A 25,487-nucleotide genomic window follows, 5' to 3' on the forward strand; every position below is an offset into this window, starting at 1 on the left:
TTGTGTACGCTGATTGCAATAACACATTTATGTTCGCTTTATTCATCAAAGTGGCATTCGCGTGAACAAGTATACAAATGTTATAGCACGGAGACTAGCCGTCACCATAGCCAGGGCTCGGAACGTTTTGTGGCGCGAACCACTCGAGATGTTACCGCTCAAGTTCCCCGAATATTCTGTCTTTGTATGAACTAGTTTAACAACAATATAATAGCAATCATATCTGAGCAAATTGCAAGTGGTATCATTCCGTCGAAAGGTGTTTGGAATGTGATTGTGAAATCTGAAAGTTGGATGATAATGTAATGACAGGTTTTTTTACTGGCGCACGCTGCAAAGCCCTGAAGTATACCAGAAGCCAAGCATCTAATTTGAATCGCCACAAGTGCTGCAAAAGCATTAAGGGACTACATGGGTTTCGTCGTGTAAAAAAAGGTATATTTTCAATATATTTTTTTTTTTCTATGTAAAAAATTATTTATTTAATTCAAACTTTTTTCTGTCTTATATGTAGATACATATTTAAAGAATAATTTCTGAAATTTTCAAAAAAAAAAAATTAAAACTCCTCCATTGTGACGTCATTTCCGGTGACCCCTCAAAAAAATCGAAAATGAAAAAAACAAAAATAAGTGTTTTAGTTAAGACCATAAACTCGTGCTTGAACGAAGGAAAAAAAAGTAAAAATTGGAATTTTGGCAGACATTTTTCCAAAAAATGAAAATTTCGGTCAAATTTGCTTGACATTTTTTTTTTTAAATAGTTGTAATTGAAAAACAAAATCTTTCGTCAAAGCACAAGTAAACGGTATCTCGAACACCTGTGTAAAATTTCATCAAGATCGGTTGAGTAGTTTTCGAGAACATTTGACAACTTTGAAAACACGGTTCCGAGAAATACGTGTTTAAAATTTTGAGTAACAATAAAAGTGGCTTGGAGCGCACACCTTCCAAAGGCTGTATCTTCGAAATTCGATTATTCGGATCGACTTGAAAATTTAGGATAATATTCTTGAGATGTTGTGTAAATTAATAAGCCAAAAAAATCGATTTTTTGAACCCATGTAACCCCTTAAAGAATCGTAAATTTTGAAAACTTTTAAAGTATTAGACAAAAATGAAGCCGTTGAGAAGTGCATGCTTTGGGTCATTGAAGATAGTCAGCTCTTGTCGGCGGCCCCTGCAATAGTTGAGCAACTGTCGAGACATTATTTGCAAGAGAACTACTTGATGTCGGTCTCTGGTGTTTGCTACTTTTTTTAGGTTGTTATCGAGATACACCCACCGTGGGACTTCTCATTTTTAAAACTTCTATTTGTGTCTACTTTTTTTTTGGATTGTCATTTATACCTTGGGCGTTAGTCTGACTAGCATCAATAAAATTTCGTATGATTACCTTGAACGTTGGGTCCGACACAATTTAAAAACTGCCTCGAAATGCGAATAGACAAAGGCTTCAAAAATTGGAAACGAAAGCAAAATGAATGATGAAGAAAAAAAAATAAAACCTTTTTCAATCACCAATATTCATTTTTCTATTTGTCAGGCCGAAAATATAAATATTAGTAAATTATACACACGGAATAAACAAGGGTGATAGAATACAAGGCTCGCCTTTCGAATACGCTATGTACAGTACAAAGCTGCGCCTTCCGTATATCCGGTGCCGTCAGACTCAATGAATTAATAAATGAAATGAAGGTAAATTACTTGTTTGTGAAGAGAAAGAGTGGTTGGAAGCAATAGAAACTACCAAATACAAGAAATTATAACGCGCAGAAACACGCGTCATCGTGTCACTCACATAAAAACGCAAAAAATATATATTAATTTGTGCTCTCACAATTTAACATGTACTTCGTTTACATTAGTTGGTTTAGTTTAAATCTCACAATTATTTGTCTTCTTTTCGTTTGTTTGTTTTGTATTGGAAAGTGGCCTGACAACAGACTTGCACCACCCCATTTACACACGGAGACATCTGGAAGGGAGACACTGGAAATTCTCTTTTCATGTCTCATTCGCGGACACACGGGCAAAATTGTTTTCGGCAACATTTTGACATATAATGCTTTAGCATCGTCTGGTTCGGATGTATTCTCGCACGCGCTTACATGTAAAGCGGAAAACGTTCGTCAACAATTTCTTAAATATATGAATGAAAAATGCAAACCGGCTAAATAATAAATAATTTGTTGTTTTTTTATTTAAATATATTTATAAATTATTGTACTTGAATAAAAAAACTTAAATTAAAAATACTTCATACATAAATAATTAACTTAAAATTAACTTGAGTATCTAGAAATGCGGGTAAAATTAGAATTCAACATAAAAATGCCCCATTATATATTTTAAATTATACCTACTTTACTAGCAAAAATAATCGTGCATTTCCCAAGCAGCGTTCGGATGTTTGTCATCGTTGTTATCTTCCGTTTGATTGAAAACCAACACGTAACTTAGAACATTCTTCCACAAAAGGAGAAAACGAATGAAGCAACTGTCAAAAATTGCTTTAAGATTGGAAATACGAATAAGAAGCACAAAGCGTGTCGCCAGTACAGGAGACAAATTCCCTTCCCTCTTCCGCGGCCGTCCTTCACCCCCGAACAAAATGTTTCCCTTCCAGTGGAGACATCGTGTAAATGGGCACCACCCCATTTACACACGGAGACGTCTGGAATGGAGACACTGGAAATTCTCTTTTCATGTCTCATTCGCGGGCACACGGGCAAAATTGTTTTCGGCGACATTTTGACATTTAATACTTTAGCATCGTATGGTTCGGAAGTATTTTCGCACGCGCTTACATGTAAAGCGGAAAACGTTCGTCAAAAATTTCTTAAATATATGAATGAAAAATGCAAACTGGTTAAATAATAAATAATTTGTTGTTTTTTTTATTGAAATATATTTATAAATTCTTATACTTGAATAAAAAAAATTAAATTAAAAATACTTCATATGTAAATAATTAACTTAAAATTAACTTGAGTATCTAGAAATGCAGGGAAAAATTAGAAATCAACATAAACATGTCCCATAACTATTTTAAATTATACCTAATTTACTACCAAAAATAATCGTGCATTTCCCAAGCAGCGTTCGGATGTTTGTCATCGTTGTTTTCTTCCGTTTGTATGAAAACCAACACATAACTTAGAACTTTCTTCCACAAAAGCAGAAAACGAATGAAGCAACTGTCAAAAATTGCTTTAAGATTGGAAATACGAATAAGAAGAGCAAAGCGTGTCGCCAGTACAGGAGACAAATTCCCTTCCCTCTTCCCCGGCCGTCCTTCACCCCCGAACAAAATGTTTCCCTTCCAGTGGAGACATCGTGTAAATGGGCACTTGTCAACATCGCGAAAAATAAAGTAACTGTTCTGGAAAGATGCCACCTTCAGTATTCAATTCGCCTTGAGTTGTGTCAAGAAAAGTTGCCTAGTATGAACGCAGTAAAAGTAATCCGAGGAATGAAATGACAACAAAAAACATATGATCATACAGCTGACTAAGTTGTGAGAGATTTGCAAGAAAACCGAATGCTTGTTAAAAGTATTTAGTCATAAACCATTTCTACACCAGTTTAAAAAACCTTTTCCTTGCTAAATGGAAGTTTAATAGTTATATTTACATAGAATATGCAATTGGTATCTTTGTCATTCGCTTAAACAAGTATTAATAAAGAATATACAAATCTATAAAATTGCATGATACCGGGTACATATATTTCGAAAACAACTACATCACTATCAAGTGTTCACGTAGAATTATTTGTTTTAGTGGTGTATTAAAATTTTCTTACAATTCGCAAAATGTCTCTGACATTCTGGGATATTTGCAATGATCTCAAAACATTTTTGGAAAGCATTTGTCGCACCTGTAGCCGGATTGAAAATGGTGATGGGCAGTTGCAATTTAAACGTATATTCGCCCCTGTTGAAGAGTCGCAGTCTACATTTGCCGAAGAAGTCCATGAATACCGTGCAAGCGATGATATCAAAGATGTATACGATGAAATACTACTTTGGAAACTTAATGTGGGTTATTTCAAGTGTAAGCAAAGCAAAATCTAACTTTCATTCTTACAGATCAAACCAAATGACGGATTGCCACAGCAGATTTGTCATGAATGCTTGGATCGTTTGAATGGCGTAAAAAATTTTCGCAACCTTTGCCTAGATACGCAAACACTTTTACAATCTTATATTAATCATGTGGATACGCTTTTGGAGTCTGGCAGTTTAGGACATTTGTCCCCTAGAGGAGAATCGATAAAAAGCGAATCGCGCACTTCACCAGCGCCTTTGTTATTTAACCCAGAGGACTTGGTAGAAGAGTCCCCCGAAACTCCTGAACGCATGCAGCAAAATTCTCCCGTGTTAAGTCCTAGAATGCAGCAAGTGCATCAAAGCCCTCGCTACAGTAAAGAGCTTGTCTACGCGGAAAGTTCTATGGGCACACCTCCACCACTATTTGACGAAATGAAAACTGAGCCAATTGACATGGAGACAATGGAGTATTTAAAAGCAGAGTCTGACCCTGAAACTAAACAAAATTCAGTTCAAAATTCTGCTCAATCTTTAGATATTTTGCATCCATTGAATTTTATCAGTAGCAGTGAGGACGAAGCCACCGATGATGGAAATGTGACGGATACTGAGACAGATGTAATGTCTCACGATGCAAATTACGTCCCCCGACAGTCGTTGCAGTGTAAAATTTGTTTTGCGATATTTCCCAAGCGCTTTCTGCTAAAAGAACATCGCTTACTGTTGCATCCACAAGAAAAACCATTTATTTGTAATATTTGTTCGAAAGGATTCAAGACTAATTTTCTTTTGTCTCAACACAAGCACAAACATAGTCGTCTTGACTCAATAAAATGTGAACAATGTGGCAAGCATTTCCGCAGTCAACTGCATCTGCAACGGCACAATAAGAATTTTCATCTTACATCCACTTACACATGCCACATTTGTAATGAGCAATTCGAGAACTACACACAAATGCGATTTCAATATCACGTGCGGCAGCATGGCGAAAAACGTTTTCAATGCCAATTCTGTGAAAAGTCATTTCATCAGAAAATCCATCAAATCAACCATGAACGTACACACACAAAGGAGCAGCCGTTCCGATGTGATGTCTGCGGAAAGTGTAAGTTCTAAATTTTATAATTAAATTATGTCTATAAACTTATTTTAAGCATGTCTACACAACACTCAGGTTACCGTCAGCAAACAGCTTGCCGCGAACACATGTTGACGCACAAGGACCCTACTCCATTTAAATGTTCGATTTGTCAAAAAGGTTAATAAGACGCTTTCCATACACGCGACCCAAAGAGGTATATCAAGTCGTTAATCGGCATTTTATTTGTTTCTGCAGGTTTTACTCAACGATCAAGTTTGCGTATGCATTTACGTGGCCACAGCAATCATAGTATGAAACCGCTTTTTAATTGCGATTTATGTGGGCAGACTTTCACTAAGGAAACACAATTTGAGTGGCACAAATTGAATCATAAATCATATTGTAAGGAACCGGCAAATATATTTGGATTAGAAACCCAAACTTCACTTGGGCTATGTAAATAGCTTTCAAATTTTTCAAATTTGTTATAAAAAATTCAAATTTCATTTATTTAATCCTTACTTCATAGCTCATAAAGTATTTGACTGCAAGTTGTGTGATAAATCGTTTCAAAAAAAGCAGTTGCTTTTACTGCATGAACGCCAGTGTCATGGAAATATTATTGAAGAGGAAGGAGATTCAGAGAGCGGGTTTCTCTATGATTCTCACTTTAATAGTAAGTATACAAGGAATGCCTTATATAAATTTTTAGTAATAATCAGTTGTTTCGTAGATCTGCTACCGCACCGGACTGATGCAGACAATATTGACAAGGACTTATTATCATTATTTACTAAGTAAACTTATTAATGTTCATATGTAAGTTGTGAAATCATATTGTGGAAACTGGAATAAATATAATTTAACATCTCTGGTAAAAATAAGTGTCACATTTATTACGCGAATAACGCACTCCACTCCTCTCAATACTTCATCCAGACCATGTTTTATAAAATAAAAATAAAAAAGTAATCGGAATGTAGAGAATGTTTGTTATTAACTTTTGGCAATACTAAGCCGCCGAAATGCATTTCTCTTCTTCACGAATTGGCAATGCATTCGAGGAGCAGGCAATGTATTCCCATTAAAGCCGGTTCTACGTTACCAGAATGACTCGGGTTTTTCCCGATCAAAGGCTGCCGCCACAGTAAACTAGCCCTGGGGAACCGTTTAGGCCGTTCAGGCTTTAAGTCACATAGGGTCCACACGGTTTGGTGCCACGTGTTGCTCCCGCCACCAGGCGACCGATGCCTCAACGGCTACTACACCCCCGGATAGACCGACACTACTAACCGCCACTACAACCCATAACTCCACGGTAAGGAGCTTATCGGCGCAACAAAACTCCCCCAACAAAAACTCCCCCCTCACCAACACAGCCCATCCCCCTCCCCTTCTCTTCGTCCTCCGCACAGTCTTTTCCGTGGATCAGACCGGAATACCTTGGAACCTGGCATCAGTCAAATACAATTTGGGTAATGGCTGGTGCCATTTTCGGAGATGCTCTGGCCTGCGCACCACCCATGAGTGGACAACGGACTACGTTACCTCCTGTTGCAGAGCGCTGCACCCGCAACCGCCCCTGTGGCTCGGCCGCCAACCACCATCAGCCGCAAAAACAACTGCGGAACGCACAGCAGAACCAACGTAGGCAACCACACGCGTCCCTCACACTCCGAGTTACAACAGCCTTGTTGCGAAACTTTAGGCTTCTATAATTTAACTATAACGGACTAACGAGCAAGGTAGATGAGATAGTCGACTTTATGAGCCGATACGGAATCCCAATAGCTGCGGTCCAAGAAACCAAGCTGCCCCTATCTGTTCTCTGATAACCAGGGATGGCTATAACGTGCACAGACAAGATCGCGAGCGAGACAACGGAGGTCACCTAGCGTTCATAGTCCACCATACTGTGCAGTATCGTCTGATCGGCGAAGGCATCGACCGCAGCGACTTTTACCTTGAGAGGCAGTTTAACCTCCTTTGCCCAGGTGGAGATTCCTCGCAGTGAAAAAGCGAGAAAGGTCGGTGAGGTATTTGTTCACTTTGGAGCACAGGTCGTCGATGTCATTGCACGACGCCTTTATCGTGCAGTCTTCAGCGTATGTGACCAGGGAGACTCCCTCTGGTGGCTGGGGAAGTATCGAGATGTAGAAGTTCATCAGCAAGGGTGAAAGGACACCATCCTGCGGAACACCTTGCTCGATCTTTCTGTGTTTGGATGTTTGGTCTCGAAATATCACTGATGAATGACGACCGCTTAGATAGTTGGCGGATCACCTCTTTAGCGCTGGCGGGAGTGTCAACTGGAAAACATCATCTAGTAGCTTGGAATGGCTGGCAGTGTCGAAAGCCTTCTTCAAGACCAACGCTACTGCGATAGTCCTCTCACAGGGGCGGTTTTGGTTGAGCCCGCGGCTTATCTGGGTGCTTATAGCGGTGACTGCTGTGGTGGTACAGTACACTTGTCGGAAGCCATGCTAATGTGGGGCTGGGGCCAGGTGTTTCGTGAAGAGGGGGAGTAGGAGGGATTCAAGTGTCTTCGCTACTGGGGAAAGGAGAGTTATCAGCCGATAAGATTCCCCTTGGCTCACGGGCTTCCCAGGTTTCAGTAGCGGGACCACTCTCCCTGATTTCCACTTGTCAAGAATAATAAGAGTGGCCATAGACAGACTGAAAACCCTTGAGAGATGACCTACGATCAATCAATCCAGGCTTTTCAGCATCAGCCTGTTAAGTCCGCCAGGGCCAATGGCTTTTGATGCTTTAGTTTTGTTGATGGGCCCCCGAACTTCATTACAAAATTACTTACTTTGTGGTGCATTCTTTTTCGGTAGTTTGTGCAGCCGTCTGGTGATGCGACGTTTGGATCTGTCGCCCGGAGGATGTAGTCCATTTGGTCCGCTCGTGTTGGGTGTCCAGTTACAGAATCTCCGAATTAAGATCCCTTATGCGGGGATTCGCGGGATCAACCTGGCGTAGGTGGTCATGCTCGTTTGCTAAACCTGTTGCTTCAGCTGATCTTTCCCGGATCCTTCAACAGGGATGAAGCGAGCCGCCTCAGCTTTGAGCACCTTAAGGAATGCGCGTTCGCCTACGCGCACATCGGTGGGGATGGGAAGAGCGACGAAGGTGGCCTGAATGAATTCCGCGAAGCCGGCCCAATTAGCTTTGTTGAAGTTAATATATGACCAGTAATTCGAGGAAATAAAGTGGACAGGTCTCTCAATCGAGACGATAAGGGGCAAGTGATCTGATGCAAACGATAGCATAGGTCGCCAGATTGTGTGGCATTTATCAGACCAGCGCTAGCAATTGTTATGTCAGGCGAGCTGCTGCAATTGCCCTCTACCCTGGTGGGGGCGTCGTTGTTGTTGTTGTTGTTATAGCAGTAACTTTGTTCTGTCAGTGTAGTGTAATCACCGGTCGTCTTCGTTTATCTTATCTAACGGTAGGCCCAGGAAACTAGCAGTTTCTACAGGTTGGGCCCAGGGAGACGGGTGTTAGATGAGTGGGTTTGATGGGGCATGTGAAAAGGTGGTTAGTGTCGTGCGGGGTGCCTTCACATGCTGGAAATATGTTTGGTATGTCGGGATCGGTTCTGAATAAGTAGGGGTCTAACCTGCTACAGTATCCAAAACGTAGTTGTGCCAAGGTTACGCGGGACTCTTGGGGAAGTTGGAGGTTTTCGTCTGCGATGGGTGGTGGTTGGACTCCGATGACGGCGTTCGGGTGTCGGGAGCTTAAGAAGGTGGTAAGGGTCTCCCGATGAATGTCGTCAATTGTCTTTCTGTACACTGCCCGATCCAGTAGCTGTCGGTCTGTTTTTTCCTGGATCTCGTCCGCGTAATTGAGGAAGTGGCTCCTGACAAGCCTGGATGTTGTACCTATTGAGGACATCAGTAGGATTCCTGTCGCGGTCCTTATGGCAGTGAGTTGGCGTTTGTAGCTTCGTCCATTGCGAATCCCAACATTTCTTTGCCTTTGCCCCAAGTGCTGCCGGCAAGCGATTTGATGACCTTGTCGCGATTCTGTACTTTAGTGGCAATAGCAGTTGTGTGCGCTGAGAAAGAGCGCAAGCTATCGAAAGTAACTCCCAATATTCTGGGGTTGTTCACAGTCGGAATTGGTGTATCATCGATTTTCACGTTAAGTTGCAGCTTGACCTCCTTTGTCCAGGTGCTGAAGAGGGTCGTCGTGATTTAGTGGGGGGAAGTTGTAAGTTCCTGGCAGTGAAGAAGCGAGAAAGGCAGGCGAGGTAGTCGTTTATCTTGGAGCACAGGCCATCAATGTCATTGCGCCGTCGTTCACAGTGCTGAATGTCGAATCGTCTATTTTCTCTGCCAAATAGCGCCCCCTACGATCGATTGATAGGCTAGAATGCCAAAGATCGTGATGCGCATTAAATGATCTGTAAAATATACCAGCTAATTTACAAGGTAAGCAACAGAAGAAAATAACCTGCTAGGTTTTTATAACATTTTTGAATTAAATGCGCTTCATTATATACGACTGGATTAATAGAGTGGCAAAGTCGAAAAAACCGACTATTGTGAATGAGGAAATTTGAAAAATTCTAGCTAATTGCTCAACTGCTGGGAATACTAGTCAAACGATGTAAAATGGAGCATTTGAGTAAAATTACATTGCATAGAATTTTCTATAAAAATATGATATATATTTTATTTCGATTTAAAAAAATTACGTTTACCAAAAATTCTTTGCTATAATAACGTTCACAAATTATACAAGCAGGCCAAAACTTTGATAGCTAACACCAGTGTAAATTATAGGAAGTTTTAAGAGCTCTTTGCATGCCTGGGTCAAAAGGAGACAACTAAACTTTCAAGGAGTTAAAACTGTGCTTTTCTATTAGTCATTATTGCTCTACCGCACCAAAAGCATTTATTTGTTTGACCAAATTTTTTGCGAACAGACCTATACAAATTTGAATTCCATAATTTGAAGGGCCTGGCATCTCTCTCAAGGGTCTTCTTCTTGCTCTTGCTTTTCAGTGTTCGACAAAGTGATATCTATAGAGGTTTTCTAAAACTATCACTTATTCAGTTTTTATTTAACAAGCGACGTGTTAAAGTTTTATTTCAATAGTTTTACAAATATAAAATCCGTGTGTCGTGATTTAGCCCATTGTGTTACTCTTCATTTTGGTGTTTTTGAACAGTTTTCTTGCATTTTAGTTCCGATTTATTTCAACTACACTCATACGTGAACTGTCTGCCGCATAAATGCGCTGACGTACCACGACGAAACGGCAACCAATCAACAGAGCAGCTGTGCTGGGAATAAATTGCATCGAAAACGGAAGGGAGGCAAAGCCCAATAGAAATAGAAAAAAAAACTATTCTCAAATAAAATTGCATCACGTGAGCATTACGTGAACATCAAATAGCACAAGCAAGAGTGCATCGAAGCAAACAACTCCAAGTTTTATAAGAGGACATACAATCGAAGCGGCTCCAACCAAAAATACCATCATCAGGGAGATAATTTAAACCTAATATTTTGTTTGTTTTTTGTGGTTATTCTCCACAAATTCCCGAAAGTCACTTAATAAATTACAAACACGTCTCAACACGAACACGAAATGAACAACCTGCCTGACACTCCAGTTCCCGATCCGGGTTCTAGCGGTGACAAACAAGAGGTGGTCACCGTTGCGCCTAGCAAGTCAAGTGCACTCAAAAAGACCAGTCGTTATCGTAGTCGCTCTCTATCTGCTTCATCTACAGATTCTTTTAGCTCAGCCTCATATACTGGCAGCAGCTCTGACGATGGTGACGATGTACCGCCACGCGAAAAAATCCAAAAGAACACCAAAGGCAATTCGGACTTTTGTGTACGTAACATTGCCGGTCAGCATGCTTTTGGCCGGCGTGAAATCGAAATAGCCGAACAGGAGATGCCGGGTATTATGGCACTTAGGAAGCGGGCAGCCGATGATAAGCCGCTAAAAGATGCGAAAATAGTCGGCTGTACGCACATTAATGCGCAAACAGCGGTACTCATTGAAACGTTGGTGGAGTTGGGTGCATCAGTGCGGTGGGCTGCATGCAACATATACTCGACGCAGGTGAGTACCTAAATTGTTTGAACGTAGTAACAGCTGTTGGCATAAGAAGTGAAAAACTTGCATATGTGTGTAAGTATCTATGTGCATACATGCTGCACACATTCTTTCACAAAAATATATGTATGAAAAAGGAGTTTATGCAAATATCAGTAGGCCTTAAAGAATTAGCGGTAAAGTAGTTTAATTTAGTTTTGGCAGATTAGAAAAGTGATAGTGTACATAACTGTAAAGACCTTTCACAGGAAAGTGCTACCATCTTCTGTGAAACCATCGACCGAAAAAACTCTTGTAGCCTTAAAACTAATTTTTATATAAATAGCATTAAATTTATATATGTGTTTTAAGTTAGAGCATTATAGGTGTGTATACATATGTACGAGTATATATACTTATTCGCAATCAATAATAACGCATGACCACATATTAGACATCGCTTTGTGCAATATTTACACTTGATTTAGGCCAAGCATATTGATAAAGCGACCTCGAAATTGAATGTACACTAACTACATTTGTGTCATACAATATTAATTGGAATTTTTCTTCACTTTTAACGGTAATATCGCTTTAAAGTTGGTATGTATATCAAAAGTGAAAAGTAAGCTCATGTGACTTGCCCAAAAATGTATGCGAAATAAACATTCATATCGCCATGCCTGTTCTCGATTGTACCCTTATAATAATATATCCATGCACATTTCCACAACGCCCTACCCACAATGACTGTAGCAACAATAGAAGATATGTATGTCTGTTTGCTTTTATGAAGATTGTAAACGATTTTTAATTGAGTAAATTCCACTACATGCACGTTCAGAAAACAATGTCAGCAGCTTTTGCCGCTCAGCAGCGCATTCAATTTGATATAATTGAGCACCAAAGCAATTATCAGATATTCTGAAATGAAATGCACATAGAGAGTTGTGGATTTGTGCTTATTGTCAAATCTTCAGTCTTCATCTTAAACTGGCATGAGCAGTGATGAAATGATGCCAGTCAAATTAAAAAAAAAAAATATAGTATAAAATCTTCAAATTTTGTGCTATCTTAAAAATGACAACCCACATTTTTAGTTAAACAAATATATTTGTATGTACTCCTATCTTCCTGCTCTATATTGAGTCAAGCACCCAAAAATTACTAATTATCAGATAACAAATCAGTTAACGCCTAAAACTGGTTTATATCTGTAAGTACAAGTGTTTATATACAAATTTTTTGCTGTTACTTTTACTAAGGCTACCAATATTTTCGTTATCTCGCTTTGTATTTCAAGGTGCCATATTGATCTCATAGTTTCAAAATCATACGCTGTGCTGATTGGTTTCGAAAGATGGACTGCGTAGTTTTTTTTTAACCTTACACCTTAAATGGTGTACATTGCGTGCACTCGTGCGCTCTCATATGGAGTGTGGTGCCTTTATTTTACGTCCGTTCCATATAAATATGAGATAGCTAGGATTGAATGCGTTTAAAAGGTTTTCCTTAAATGCCCTTTGCGTACCATATGCCCCTCCGGCCCGATTCCTTGCTATTAGGCTCGCTCATTGCTGATTATTCTTAAATCTTTAAAAAAGAGAAGATCAGCTCTATAGATATAATTGGCGCTTATGTACATCCTTATTAGGTGCTTGGCCGAGGTCCTCCTCCAATTTGTGGTGTGCGTCTTGAAGTTTTTCCACATATGCACAAATGAATGGATCTACAACTTTACGCCGCCCCCGCACGGCAGATGGTTTTTATGAGAAGCTTTTTCATGACAGAAATGTACACAGAGGCCTTGCCATTGCCTGGCGAGGGGCGAGCACTATTAGAAAAAATCTTAAATAAAAATATTAAACAAATGAGTCTCGAAACTGGACTCAAAAGACCCAGAAATCCAATCGGTTACGGCTACGGCGGCTTGGAGTTATTAGTCATTTTCGTATTGCATTAGAGATCAACACTTGCTTGAGAGGTAGAAAGTGCTAAGCAAAAGCGTGTCAAGGCTGGCCACCACAAATTCTTTAGACAGAAATATACCGACCCGTTTCCACGACAGTCGGTTCTACGTTACCGAAACGACCCGGATTTATATCTGGCCAAGGGCTGTCACTCCAGCAGCATTCCCCGTAAGCAAGTATGGGGAATGTTTATGCTGTTACAACAGCAACAACGGAAATATACCAAAATAATCCCGTAATATAGAAAAATAAAATCCATAAAGGCCTAAAAGTTTTTTAAAACCTTTACATTGAAACTTTTGTTTAAACTCCTGTATCTCCTATTGAGCCATTCCCCTTTTCTAGCACCACCGCATATAGATAACCAAATGCAGGTTTTCATTTTTATTGTACTGCGGGTTTAATTTATAGAAAATATGCGAAATATTCTACCGGCACTAGTTTTTGAAAGACTTTATACACTCTCCAATGAAAAACCAGACTACATGGTTGGGAATAAATTTTGGCTTGTGTTCCAAAGTGAACGATTATCTCGCCATCGCCTGGAAGAAGGAGGTCAAGCTGCAGTTAACTGTAAAATTAGACGATACACCAATATCGATCGTAAATAACCCCAAAATGTTGGGTGTGACCTCCGAAAGTTTGCTCTCTTTTTCAGCACACACAACGGCAATTACCACTAAGGTCCACAGCAAGGTTCTCAAATCGCTAGCCAGCAGCACTTGAGGCAATGACAAAGAAATATTGCTGGCAGCTTTTAAAGCAATTGGCCGGCGGTAGTAAATCACGCCACTCTCCCAACACCGCTCAAAATAGCATGTTTCATGGGCCTACCATTAGAAGAGATAGAAGATGACCACAAGTGACTACACCGTATTGGCAGAGCTTGATGAACTGTTACAACAACAACAAGAATCAATTTTGTTCTTAAATACAAATGGGGTCCTGCAATCGCCTTATTGAGAACCCAAATGTCTCATGGCGCGCAAATACTATCTCAGTTGGAGAGTTCCAAATTTTAAGCTGTTTTTTTTTTCTTTATTTTTGGAGCTGCATAAAAATTTCCCTTACATTTTTGGGAACGTAGAACCGACTATCATGGAAACGAACGATTCTTAGTACATGGCCCCGGTCAATACGCGATTAAATGTAAAATTTCTGAATTCAAAATCAAAAAAATATACTCTAAAATCTAATAAAATGACTTCCCTCCTTCTGGACCCAACCTGTTGAAACAGCAAGCTTCGTGGGCCTTCCGTTAGATGAGCTGCACGAAGACGACCGGTGATTTACATTGCACTGACAGGTTTTAGTATTGCTGCTACAACAACAACAAAAGTTATATACAAACATACATAGTAATCGGATAAATTGTCCAAAACCGCCTTTTAGCACCTCGACATTCTACAATAAAAACTCACACCAGTGTTAATTGACTTTATTAGGGTTTAATAGCATAAAATTCAACAATTTCAACAATCAATTCATACATAAAAACTAGTGCTAATTGATTTTTCACTCTTTCCCACTCTTTTTGTAGAATGAAGTTGCTGCCGCCTTGGCTGAAGCGGATATACCCATTTTTGCATGGCGTGGCGAGACGGAGGAGGATTTCTGGTGGTGTATCGACCGTTGTGTAAATGCGGAGAGTTGGCAGCCGAATATGATATTGGACGATGGCGGCGACGCAACGCATTTGATGCTGAAAAAATACCCTACAATGTTCAAGTTGGTAAAGGGCATAGTAGAGGAGAGTGTCACCGGAGTGCATCGTCTGTATCAATTGTCGAAAGCTGGCAAACTAACTGTGCCCGCAATGAATGTCAACGATTCGGTAACAAAGACGAAATTCGACAATCTATACAGCTGCAAGGAGTCCATACTCGATAGCTTAAAACGTTCAACGGACGTAATGTTCGGTGGCAAACAGGTGGTCGTTTGCGGCTACGGTGATGTCGGCAAGGGCTGTGCACAGGCATTGAAGGGACAAGGTTGCATTGTATATATAACGGAAATAGATCCGATTTGCGCACTACAAGCCAGTATGGATGGGTTCCGTGTGGTTAAGCTTAACGAAGTGATACGCAATGTGGATATTGTGGTCACAGCAACTGGCAATAAGAATGTTGTGGTGCGTGAGCACATGGATAAAATGAAGAGTGGTTGCATTATATGCAACATGGGCCATTCAAATACCGAAATCGATGTGAATGGTCTGCGTACACCCGACTTGACGTGGGAGAAAGTACGCTCGCAGGTCGATCACATTATATGGCCCGAAGGCAAATATATTATATTGCTAGCTGAAGGTCGTCTCGTCAATTTGTCCTGCTCCAGCATACCATCGTTCGCTGTGTCAATTACTTCGGCCACACAGGCGCTCGCTCTAATCGAACTATTCAATGCACCACCTGGTCGGTATAAATCCGATGTATATTTGCTGCCGAAGAAAATGGACGAGTACGTGGCAAGTTTACACTTGCCCACGTTTGATGCACATTTGACCGAATTGACCGACGAACAAGCTAAGTATATGGGCCTTAATAAAGCCGGTCCTTTCAAGCCCAACTACTATAGATACTAAACAGCTACGACAAGAAAGGGAAAGCGCTGTGCAATTTTCGGTCTGTATGTGATTAAGAATGGAAAGTGGTGATAGGGAGACTTGTGGGATCAACATGAAATGAAGTAAGGGGCGCGCGCAAACTGCCAACGAAAGTATTCTAATTTGAAAGCATTTCAGCTAAGTTTAAAGTTATTGCTGAAACTGAGCTTACACATACTATAAATGGTTAAAAGATAGGAAAACAAAATACATATGCAATAAGGCACTTATTACCAGCAAACACAAATATTCGTGCACCAACACAGCAAAACCATAATTATACGAATAAGAGCAATAAATATTTAGAGTTGCAAGAATTTAATTGCATACAAACAGTATATAAGGCTTAGTAGGAAATTTCAATCAATCACATTGTAAAAAACGCTGAATTAAATTTTAGTTACTAGTGAAACAGTTCCCCCAGATGGGGGAAAGAACTTGCCTATACGAAAACAAAGAAGCAGTGGAGAATTTATTGATAATAGCATTAACACGCCAACTCTAATGACAATGAGCTCATGACAAACTAATTAAAACTTTAGAACAAACCAACACTAACAAATAGGAGAGAAATAAACTAATACGAGTATTAAACAAGAATATAAGGACGTATTTATGCGGGCTAAAGTTAATTTTTTATTCTATTAAAAACTCACTAAAGTATTCTCTGAATTGTGCATATTACATTTAGCATATTTTTTATTTTAATGTAGTACATTCTATTTCTGAATCACTTGTTAGCTTTGGCTATGACCATCAATCGCTTGATTTAACATTAACTCGCAATTTTTTAACTTAGCAGCAAAATAAAATTTTAAAATTTTTAGCTTACTTTTTTACTAGTTAAATATTGTATATGCTTTGCATTTAGTACCATCGATCCAATCTTGCTATAATTTTATGCAGCGAATAGAAAATATATTCCATTTTGTTCTTCAACACTTAAATGCTTACTTATATATTTATTGCATATAATATTGTATATATGCTAGTTATATCGTCGACAAAACGAAGTTTACTTATGTGCAGCAAAAAATGTATAATGTACGAGTACAAGTAAAGTAAAAAATGTTTGTAAAAATAAAGCAACGTTTAATAAGAAAAAATCTATTCTTCTTATAGCTTTGAAATAATTAAGTGGAGCAAAGCTAATGAAAATGCTGCTGAAGTGACAGGCACCCACATAAATGCCTATTCAATGTTGGCAGATAAAAGGTCCAGTTTGTTCCTGTAAAACGGACTGTAGTGGCAATGAGCTATGTGAAGTTCGCTGAAACCGAGTGTGAAGATTGTCTCGTTAGTGAGGTACGGTGCACTAGACAGGGCTGTTGTTGTTGTAGCAGCATAAACATTATCCATACTTACATACGGCGAATGCTGCTGGAGTGACAGTCCTTGGCCGGATATAAAACCGGGTCGTTTCGGTAACGTAGAACCGACTGTCGTAGCTAGTTTTTTAGGGGCGCCAGCCATTGAATGAAAAAACACAAATCATTCCACGAAAAGTAGAACCGGCTGCCATTCGAATGTATACATGCTACAACAACAACAATATCGTCTCGTAGTGAAGAGCTTCAGCTATCCCGAGAGTCCCACGTAATTTTTGCACAATTACGTTCTGGATACTGAAGCAGACTAAACTCCTACCTATCCAGAATCGACCGCGACATACCCAATATGTGAAAGCACCCTACACGACACTAATCACCTTTTCATATGCCCCACTAAACCCTGTCCCTCTGGACCCAATCTGTCGAAACCGCAAGCTTCCTGGGCTTACCGTTAAATGAGCTAGACGAAGACGACCGGTTGTTGTTTGTGGCTTTAACAGTAAGTCAGTGTAGGGCATATCACCGGTCGTCTTCGTCTAGCTCATTTAACGGTAGGCCCAGGAACATGCTGTTTCGACAGGTTGGGTCCAGAGGGAGAGGTGTGTTAGATGAGTCGGTTTTAGGGGGCATGTGAAGAGGTGGTTAGTGTCGTGCGGGGTACCTTCACATGCCGGACATGTGTTTGGAATAACGGGGTCAATTCTGGATATGTAGGAGTTTAACCTGCTACAGTTTCCAGAACGTAGTTGTGCCAGTGTTACACGAGTCTCACAGGGAAGCTGGAGCTCTTCATCTGCAATAGGTGGTGGTTGGCCTCCGATTACGGCATTCACAGGACGGGAGTTCATGAAGGTGTTGACGGTCTCCCGGTGGATGTCGTTTATTGACTGTCTAAATACTGTCCGGTTCAGTAGGTTGCGGTCAGTTTTGTCCTGGATTTCGTCAGCGTAGTCTAAAAGGTGTCTCCTGACGTGCCTGGGAGGCGGCTGAGGCTCAAGCAGGTGTCTGCAGGGGTGAAACCTGCGGCAACATCCAAGCAGGAACTGCCTGCTGAGCAGTTTGTTATGCTCCACTACTGGGAGCATTTGTGCCTCGTTATGCAGGTGTTGAATAGGGGACATCAGGAGGCAACCGGTCGCTGTCCGAATGGCGGTATTTTGACATGTCTGTAGCTTTATCCACTGCGTGTCACTAGTTCCAGGCGACCAGACAGGCGCAGCATAGTTCAGAACCGGCCGACCAATTGCCTTAAATGTCGAAAATTGGAGATTCCTCGCAGTGAAAAAGCGAGAAAGGTCGGTGAGGTAGTTGTTCACTTTGGAACACAGGCCATCAATGTCATTGCCCGACGCCATTATCGTGCAGTCGTCAGCGTATGAGATCAGGGAAACTCCCGCTGGTGGTTGGGGGAACTTCGAGATGTAGATGTTGAATAGCAAGGGAGAAAGGACACCACCCTGCGGTACACCTTGCTTAATATTCCTCTGCTTTGATGTTTGATCTCGAAAAATCACTGACGAGTGCCGACCGCTCAGGTAGTTTGCGGACCACATCTTCAGCCCTGGCGGGAGTGTCGACTGATAAATATCATCTAGTAGCGTGGAATGGCTGACTGTGTCGAAAGCCTTCTTCAGGTCCAACGCTACTAGCACAGTCCTCTCGCAGGGGCGGTTTTGGTTGAGCCCACAGTTTATCTGGGCGTTTATGGCGGTGAGTGCAGTGGTGGTACTATGCACTCGTCGGAAGCCGTGCTGATGTGGGACTGGGGTCAGGTGTTTCGTGAAGAGGGGGAGTAGGAGGGCTTCAAGTGTCTTCACTACTGGGGAAAGGAGAGTTATCGGCCGATAAGATTCCCCTTAGTTGGCGGGTTTCCCAGGTTTCAGTAGTAGGACCACTCTCTTTGCTTTCCACTTGTCAGGGATGATGAGAGTGGCCAGGGACAGATCGAAGACCCGTGTGAGAAATCCTACTCCCAGAGGTCCCAGATGCTTCAGCATCAGCGCGTTTAGTCCGTCAGGGCCAATGGCTTTTGATGTTTTAGATTTGTTGATGGCCCCCCGAACCTCATCACCGGAGAAAGTAGGTGGCGCACTGTCGTTCGTCAGTTTGTGCAGCCTTCTGGTAGCATGACATTTGGTTCTGTCGACCGGAGGATGCAGTATAAAAAGTCGGCTAAAATAGCTCGCGCATCTCTTCGGGTCCGACGAAGTGCAACCGTTGAAGGTGATAGCCACCTTGCCGTTGTGCTTCGTCGGGTTCGACAGGGACCTAACGGTGGACCAGAGCTTACTCTCCCATTTAGTCCGCTTGTGTTGATTTACCAGTTGCCGGATCTCCAAATTGAGATCCCTTATGCGGGGATACCCGGGATCGGCCTGGCGTAGGTGGTCACGCATGTTTGCTAAGCTGGCTGCTTCGGCTGGGAAACTTATTGCACTTAGAAGGTTTAGGAAGCTGCTCCATCAACAATATTCTCTCGTTATTCGTTCCAACGACAGTTGGTTCTACGTAACCGGTATGACCCGGGTTTATAACCGGCCAAGGACTATCACTTCATCAGCATTCCCCGTATATGTATGGGAAATCTTTATGTTGATACAACAACAACATCGTATCGTTGTTTTTTTATTTCTTTTTATCATCAATGCTCACGAGCAATCTCAGGCCACTGCAGACTGCGTTGTCGGGATTTGGTCTACTGACTCTTGTCGTTTGTGCAACCAATCCCAGGAGAACCAATACACCTTCTGTAATTCAGTGCTATGCGCGGAGAAAGTTGAGACATCTTTGCCAACTGCAGCCAGAAGAAAGACGCATACGCTCGTTTCCACGACAGTCGGTTCTACGTTACCGAAACGACCCGGATTTATATCCGGCCAAGGACTGTCACTCCAGCAGCATTGACCGTATATAAGTATGTGGAATGTTTATACTGCTACAACAACAACAACACATACGCTCAATCCCATTTCTATCCCAAGTTTAATAAGGGAGCTGGGTTTAGATGAGGTACTATGATAAGTAGAGGGCACAAAGACCATGAGCTCGAAGTGCAAACCTCTGCAAGTATCTATATTTCATTAAAATAATGAAAGGTTTTTCAAAATAACAGCGGGCAAAGGAAAACCTTTTGAAATAAAAAATTTAGAAAATCGTCTGCAGTTCATAAGCGGGTCCTCAATTTCTAAAATATTGAAAGTATAATTTGCTGTGGCTTAGGCTGACGCCAATGTAAAAGTGAATGGCGAATGATATCGCGCTATGATAAACACATTTTTCATGTCGGAAAGTGAAGCCCGTTATCTCCGCAACATCCAATCCATGGTTCCAACAAGACGGCTCTACTTGGCATTCAGCCCGTGAAACAATGGATTTATTGCGCCGTCGTTCCGACGAGGAATTTATCTCTCGGTTCGGACCAGTGGATTGGCCACCAAGATCGTGTGATATTATACATTTGGAATTTTATTTGTAGGTTTGTATGTAAAGTCTAAATACTTTGTAGATGTACCAGCTTCGATTGAGGCATTAGTAGCCAACACTACTAAAGTTATTCACGAGATACCGGCCGAAGTCCTCCAACGAGTCGCGAGTCATTCAAAACTGGTCTTTACATTTGAAAGGAACTATCTTAAAAAAAAAATGCCATGAATGGCTCTACACAAAAATAATAATCGATTTGAATTTTCGTCGTTTTATTTCAATTTAAAATCCTATGCCTCTAAATTGATCACCTTTACTTGGTATGAACACCATTTTTTAAGGATATAACGGCCATGCTTCTATTGGCAGCGAAAATATAAGATTTTATCGAGCACAAAGCGGCCGTCAAATGCCATCCAAACTAAATTCCTAGGCAAACAAAGTCGACCTCTACTTTAAAATGCTGGTAAAAAAAAGTAAAATAATTTTTTCCTGGTTAAGTAAATTGATTTTTTTTTTTAAATAAAAGAATTAATCATATTTATTTCTATCAGTCTGCCAATATTTAAATCCTAGGTAGGTGAAATGGTTGAAGTGCCAGTCTGGCACTCCTCAAGTAGCACTGAAGCGCCGTTTTGATAGTCTTACAGACTAGATAATTTAACCTTTTACCGCATTTCCAAATTAAGTATTATAAAATAATTCAAGCTATTTTAATACATCAAATATAAATTTGGTAAAAATAAAAAACAAAACAATTTCCTGTGATTTTGTGACATTTCGAAATAACCTCACTTTTATGCAAGTGGGTGAAAAAGCGGAATAGAGTGCGTGTGATTCATTTTTAAAATATGATAACGGAGTAAAACGTAAGTAGCTTTTGGCAAAAAATAAAATATTTTCATGGAGTCGATATACTCATCTTTCTCGACGGATAATAATTTTTCCGCCTTTCAACTGTTTTCTATACTTTACAACTAGTTTTTATATATGGTTCCGTAAAGAATACCAAAATATAAAACTTTTTAATTATTTTTCTTTTAATATATCTTATTGATAATTAAATAAAACTATTTCCACCGTGAAACCATATTTCCAACGCTTTATTAATTCATGTAGAAAAGGGTTAATTAAATAATTGGCGCGTACATCCTTTAAGCGCTTGGCCGAGCTGCTCTAATTTCCGCTCATTTTTGGTGTGCATCTTGATGATGTGTTTTTAAATTAATTACTTTTGAAAATTATGTCGCACAAACTAATGAACTTGTTTATGAAAACTAAAAAAAAAAAAAAAAACCATTTAAATATCGCAATTACTCTTAAGGCTTATGATATAACATTTTATAATTGAGTAGCGTACATCGACTTATTTAAAGCAAAATTCCTATTATTTTGTATAGGTGATTTAGATTAGCAAATCTGAAAAGTTCTTAATCTGTTTTTGAGGGGCAGCCATTGTGGTAGCCTTAATCAGTTCTCGCTTGATAAGGGCTCCTCTAAGTGTTGATAACTAAAGTTAAGCCTAGAAAACCTGTTGTTTCGAAAGTCAAACCAAAGGTGGGAGTCAGTTGCTAGCAATAAGAAGAATGCAGTTCGAGTCCGAATATTTGCCAAGACATGCCATCCACTGGGTAATATTTTGTTAGTTTAGAGTGAAAAGTTGCTAAGTCCAGTTTTTCGAATTTTACAGAAAAGATTTAGTCTTTCAATTCATTTTCTTCAAGCACTTATTTTGAAACTTCTCTTATATACAATTTCGCGTATTCTAATCTACAACAACTCCAAGCGAATCAATTACCACAACGTTGATGAAAAGTGGTTGCATTTTTAGAAATAAAACAAGTAGTTTGCTTTTTTATAAAACGTTGCATTTCTTATTGTTATCGCTTTTGCATTAAAATAAAGGTTTTTAGAAAAGTTGCACTTAGTTACTTTTCACGCTCAGCTAGAGATTTAGTTAATTTGATGCCTAGACGATTGTACATTTAAGTTATTGTCCAAATTAAAGAAAAATGTCATTTGCCCAGCTTTATCCAGTAGCTCAATAGGCTTTACCCATCATTCTTAGCAATTTGATACATACATAACTATGCATACCGACTTCTTTATGCTGTTATATATGTACAACCATTATATGAATAGAATTAGAATACCCTTGTGCCCAAGTGCACATATGTATATGCACAAAAGTTAAGTGCCGCTCGTAGTCTTTACAATAATCTTAAAGTAAAAAGTAAAACATAAAAAACTCTTAAGTGTTACGTTTCAAAATGTTAAACCTATGCTTTATTTCAAATTCATTCATCAATAAATCCAAAGTTTATTTGTTTCTTGTTTTTCTATTGCAATATTACAACGCATTCATATATTCAAGATGGATACATATATGTATTGGGAGATTTTTTACCTCTGTCTGAGGTATATATAGCTTCAACGTGGACGTTTCCATGAACCTTTCTTATATTTCTAAACAAAGTTAATGATATTTCTCTATCAAATCCCAAATTACTCCATAGTCATAGTGGCGTACAAATGTAACAAATTTTTTTTTTTTTGCATTTTGTCAATCCTCATTTAAATTTAATAGCATACGTTAGCGATGTACATATTTTGCCATCAAGACGTAGAAACATAAACTTAAAAAATAGTGAAAAATGCATTCGACTTAGTGTCCAGTCAAAATGTGTATTAATATCAAAAAAATTAAAACTTAAAAATTATAATGCCGCGCATACATAAGACAGGGAAGCGAATTTTTGCTTTAGGAAAAATATAATCTATACTCTTCCAATCTTTTGAATATTTCCAAGTAATCCGCTTGTTGACTTTATCTCCGCCTCTGCTGATTCAATCGTAGCTACCGTGTTCCTTAATCAAGGAAATGTGGCTTCAAGTGTTTCAACATGCCAAATGTACGGAAGCGTTTAACTTTCATCACTTTCATTAATTCGTCATCGCAAATCGCAAATTGTTTATTCTTCGGATCGTATAAATTGCGTTCTTTTATTATGGCCCACACTTTTTTGACCACTACGTGACGCGGTAGTGATTCAGCGCCCATTAGTGCTGACAATTCTGGGGATAGTGTGTAAGGTCGCGTAAACCCAGTTGATTTGCGACCAGAACCGCCACCGCCGCCGCTAGCACCACCAGCCTTCTTCTTCGGGCCCTTCTTTTTTGGTACTTCATAATCCGAGTCTGAACCACTATCTGATTCCGACCCTGAATCAGAATCGTTTACGGCCTTTCGCTTCTTCTGTTTAGTTGCTGCCTTGCGCTGGGTAGGCTGAGGCCGCTTTTTTGCAGTCTTTTTTTCAACTTCTTCCACTTCAGAAACTTCCTCTTCTTCCTCTTGCGAAGATTCGCTTTCCCCTTGTGGCTGGTTAATAAAATCCATAACAATACTATCGAATTCCTTCTTACGACTCAGTAGGGAACAATTAAGTTTCTTCTCCACTTGCTCACGCACTTTCTTCACCGACACAACCGAGAGATCCGCAGTATCCAGTATGGCATGGATTTCTGCCTTTAATTCATCAGTTGAAATTTCAGCCATTTTGTTCACTCTTTATTTTGATTTGAAAGTACTAAAATAATTATTCGTATAATAATTAATAATTTACTTCTATTAGTAGCGGCAATTTCGACAAAACGTGAAGCAGATAACGTGAAATGTGGAAAGTAACGAGAAAACACGGCGTCTTTATGTTTAGAGACGGCACCAATCGATCGACTTTAATCGATACTCTGCGGTGCTCGCAAAACTAACCAGAAGCAGGGATGGAATTTAAAATGTGCAGCGAGTAATTTGTATACCCTATTTAAAACAACATAGATATTTTAAAAATAGAAAATAGAAAGAAAAATGTAAAAAAGTACACATAGAGACGCTTTTCGAAAACCGCCAATTAATTTTTGCGATTTTGACGTCAGTGCCATCAGAAGGAAAAGATTTTAGTTATTTGTAAATATGTGAATGGGTGGGTGGTGGATATGTGATTTTTTAGCTCAAGTAAAGTAATAAAAATGAAGGGCGGCGTGTAAAATTGTGAAAGCAGGAATTATTATAAATGCCCCCGTTTCCACGACAGTCGGTTCTACGTTACCGAAACGACCCGGATTTATATCCGGCCAAGGACTGTCACTCCAGCAGGATTCCCCGTATGTAGGTAGGGGGAATGTTTATGCTGCTACAACAAGAAATGGCCCCAGTTTTGATTTTTCTGTCGATTACGCAGTGCCAAGAAAGTGTGGGTCTGTGTATATAATTGCTTGTGTTTGGGGATTTCCACTGATTCCGCTTACTTTTCCTCGTCTTTTAGATTTTTATTTGCAACACTGACGTCACGGCGAACTATCGGGGGGAAATCTCAAGAATGATGTAGAAATAGATTCCGCGTTCCGTATTCGCTGTGTCGTAAGAGTCCATAAATAAACAAACCAGGGACTTGTTCCTGAATTTTCACGAACATGTAATTTCTGCTCCCTCAAAAACATCGATGTCTCCTTAGTATCGGGTGTTTTTTAAAAGCTTGAGAGCTTACAATTAAATATTGTTGTAGTGAATTGCATTAATTTTTTAATATGATATTCGCATATGTCCGCCGTGGCTACGAGCTAGATGGTCTATTCGATCAGTCCATTTTCCAATAAAACTGGCCGGATGACGACAATGGTGGATTGAATATTGCAATAAATAGAATGTTAAGCGCGTCATATGGCACCGAGTGCCATCGCTGTTTATCTGAGCAATTTTTATTTTTTAATAATGATTCTTATTCATTTTTTTGAAGCGTTATTCACCGTAACGGCAGTTCCATCCTCCATTTGCAAGAAATAAGGACTGATGATGCCGTCTGTGCTCTATGAACTTCGCGAACAGATTTAGTTTTCCCAAAGTAAGTCTTCACAATTTGGAAGCATTATTCTGGCGTTAAACGATTCATAATGA

General features: G+C 39.8%; 3 protein-coding genes across 4 annotated transcripts; 2 read left to right on the top strand and 1 right to left on the bottom strand.

Moving 5' to 3' along the window:
• The first annotated feature begins 3,774 nt into the window (after positions 1-3,774).
• LOC129242679 (zinc finger protein ZFP2-like) lies at positions 3,775-6,009 on the top strand. Of its 2 annotated transcripts, none has more exons than XM_054879464.1 (6): positions 3,775-4,044; positions 4,096-5,164; positions 5,234-5,317; positions 5,396-5,596; positions 5,670-5,816; positions 5,874-6,009. In XM_054879464.1, the coding sequence occupies exons 1-6, from the start codon at positions 3,820-3,822 to the stop codon at positions 5,939-5,941; spliced, it is 1,794 nt and encodes a 597-aa protein (XP_054735439.1). In that variant the 5' UTR covers positions 3,775-3,819; the 3' UTR covers positions 5,942-6,009. The 2 variants fall into 2 exon arrangements, with proteins under 2 accessions (XP_054735439.1, XP_054735440.1); XM_054879465.1 differs by having other exon boundaries at positions 5,396-5,542.
• Positions 6,010-10,161: 4,152 nt separating this feature from the next.
• LOC129241159 (adenosylhomocysteinase-like 1) lies at positions 10,162-16,890 on the top strand. Its single transcript, XM_054877349.1, has 2 exons — positions 10,162-11,234; positions 14,718-16,890. Exons 1-2 carry the CDS (start codon positions 10,749-10,751, stop codon positions 15,759-15,761), a joined length of 1,530 nt encoding a protein of 509 aa, XP_054733324.1. The 5' UTR covers positions 10,162-10,748; the 3' UTR covers positions 15,762-16,890.
• Positions 16,891-22,794: 5,904 nt separating this feature from the next.
• On the bottom strand, positions 22,795-24,240 carry LOC129242121 (uncharacterized). Its single transcript, XM_054878679.1, has one exon. The coding sequence runs from the start codon at positions 24,090-24,092 to the stop codon at positions 23,406-23,408; it is 687 nt and encodes a 228-aa protein (XP_054734654.1). The 5' UTR covers positions 24,093-24,240; the 3' UTR covers positions 22,795-23,405.
• Between the last annotated feature and the right edge of the window lie 1,247 nt (positions 24,241-25,487).

The sequence above is a fragment of the Anastrepha obliqua genome, chromosome 3 (assembly GCF_027943255.1).
Source record: "Anastrepha obliqua isolate idAnaObli1 chromosome 3, idAnaObli1_1.0, whole genome shotgun sequence".
NCBI lineage: Eukaryota > Metazoa > Arthropoda > Insecta > Diptera > Tephritidae > Anastrepha > Anastrepha obliqua.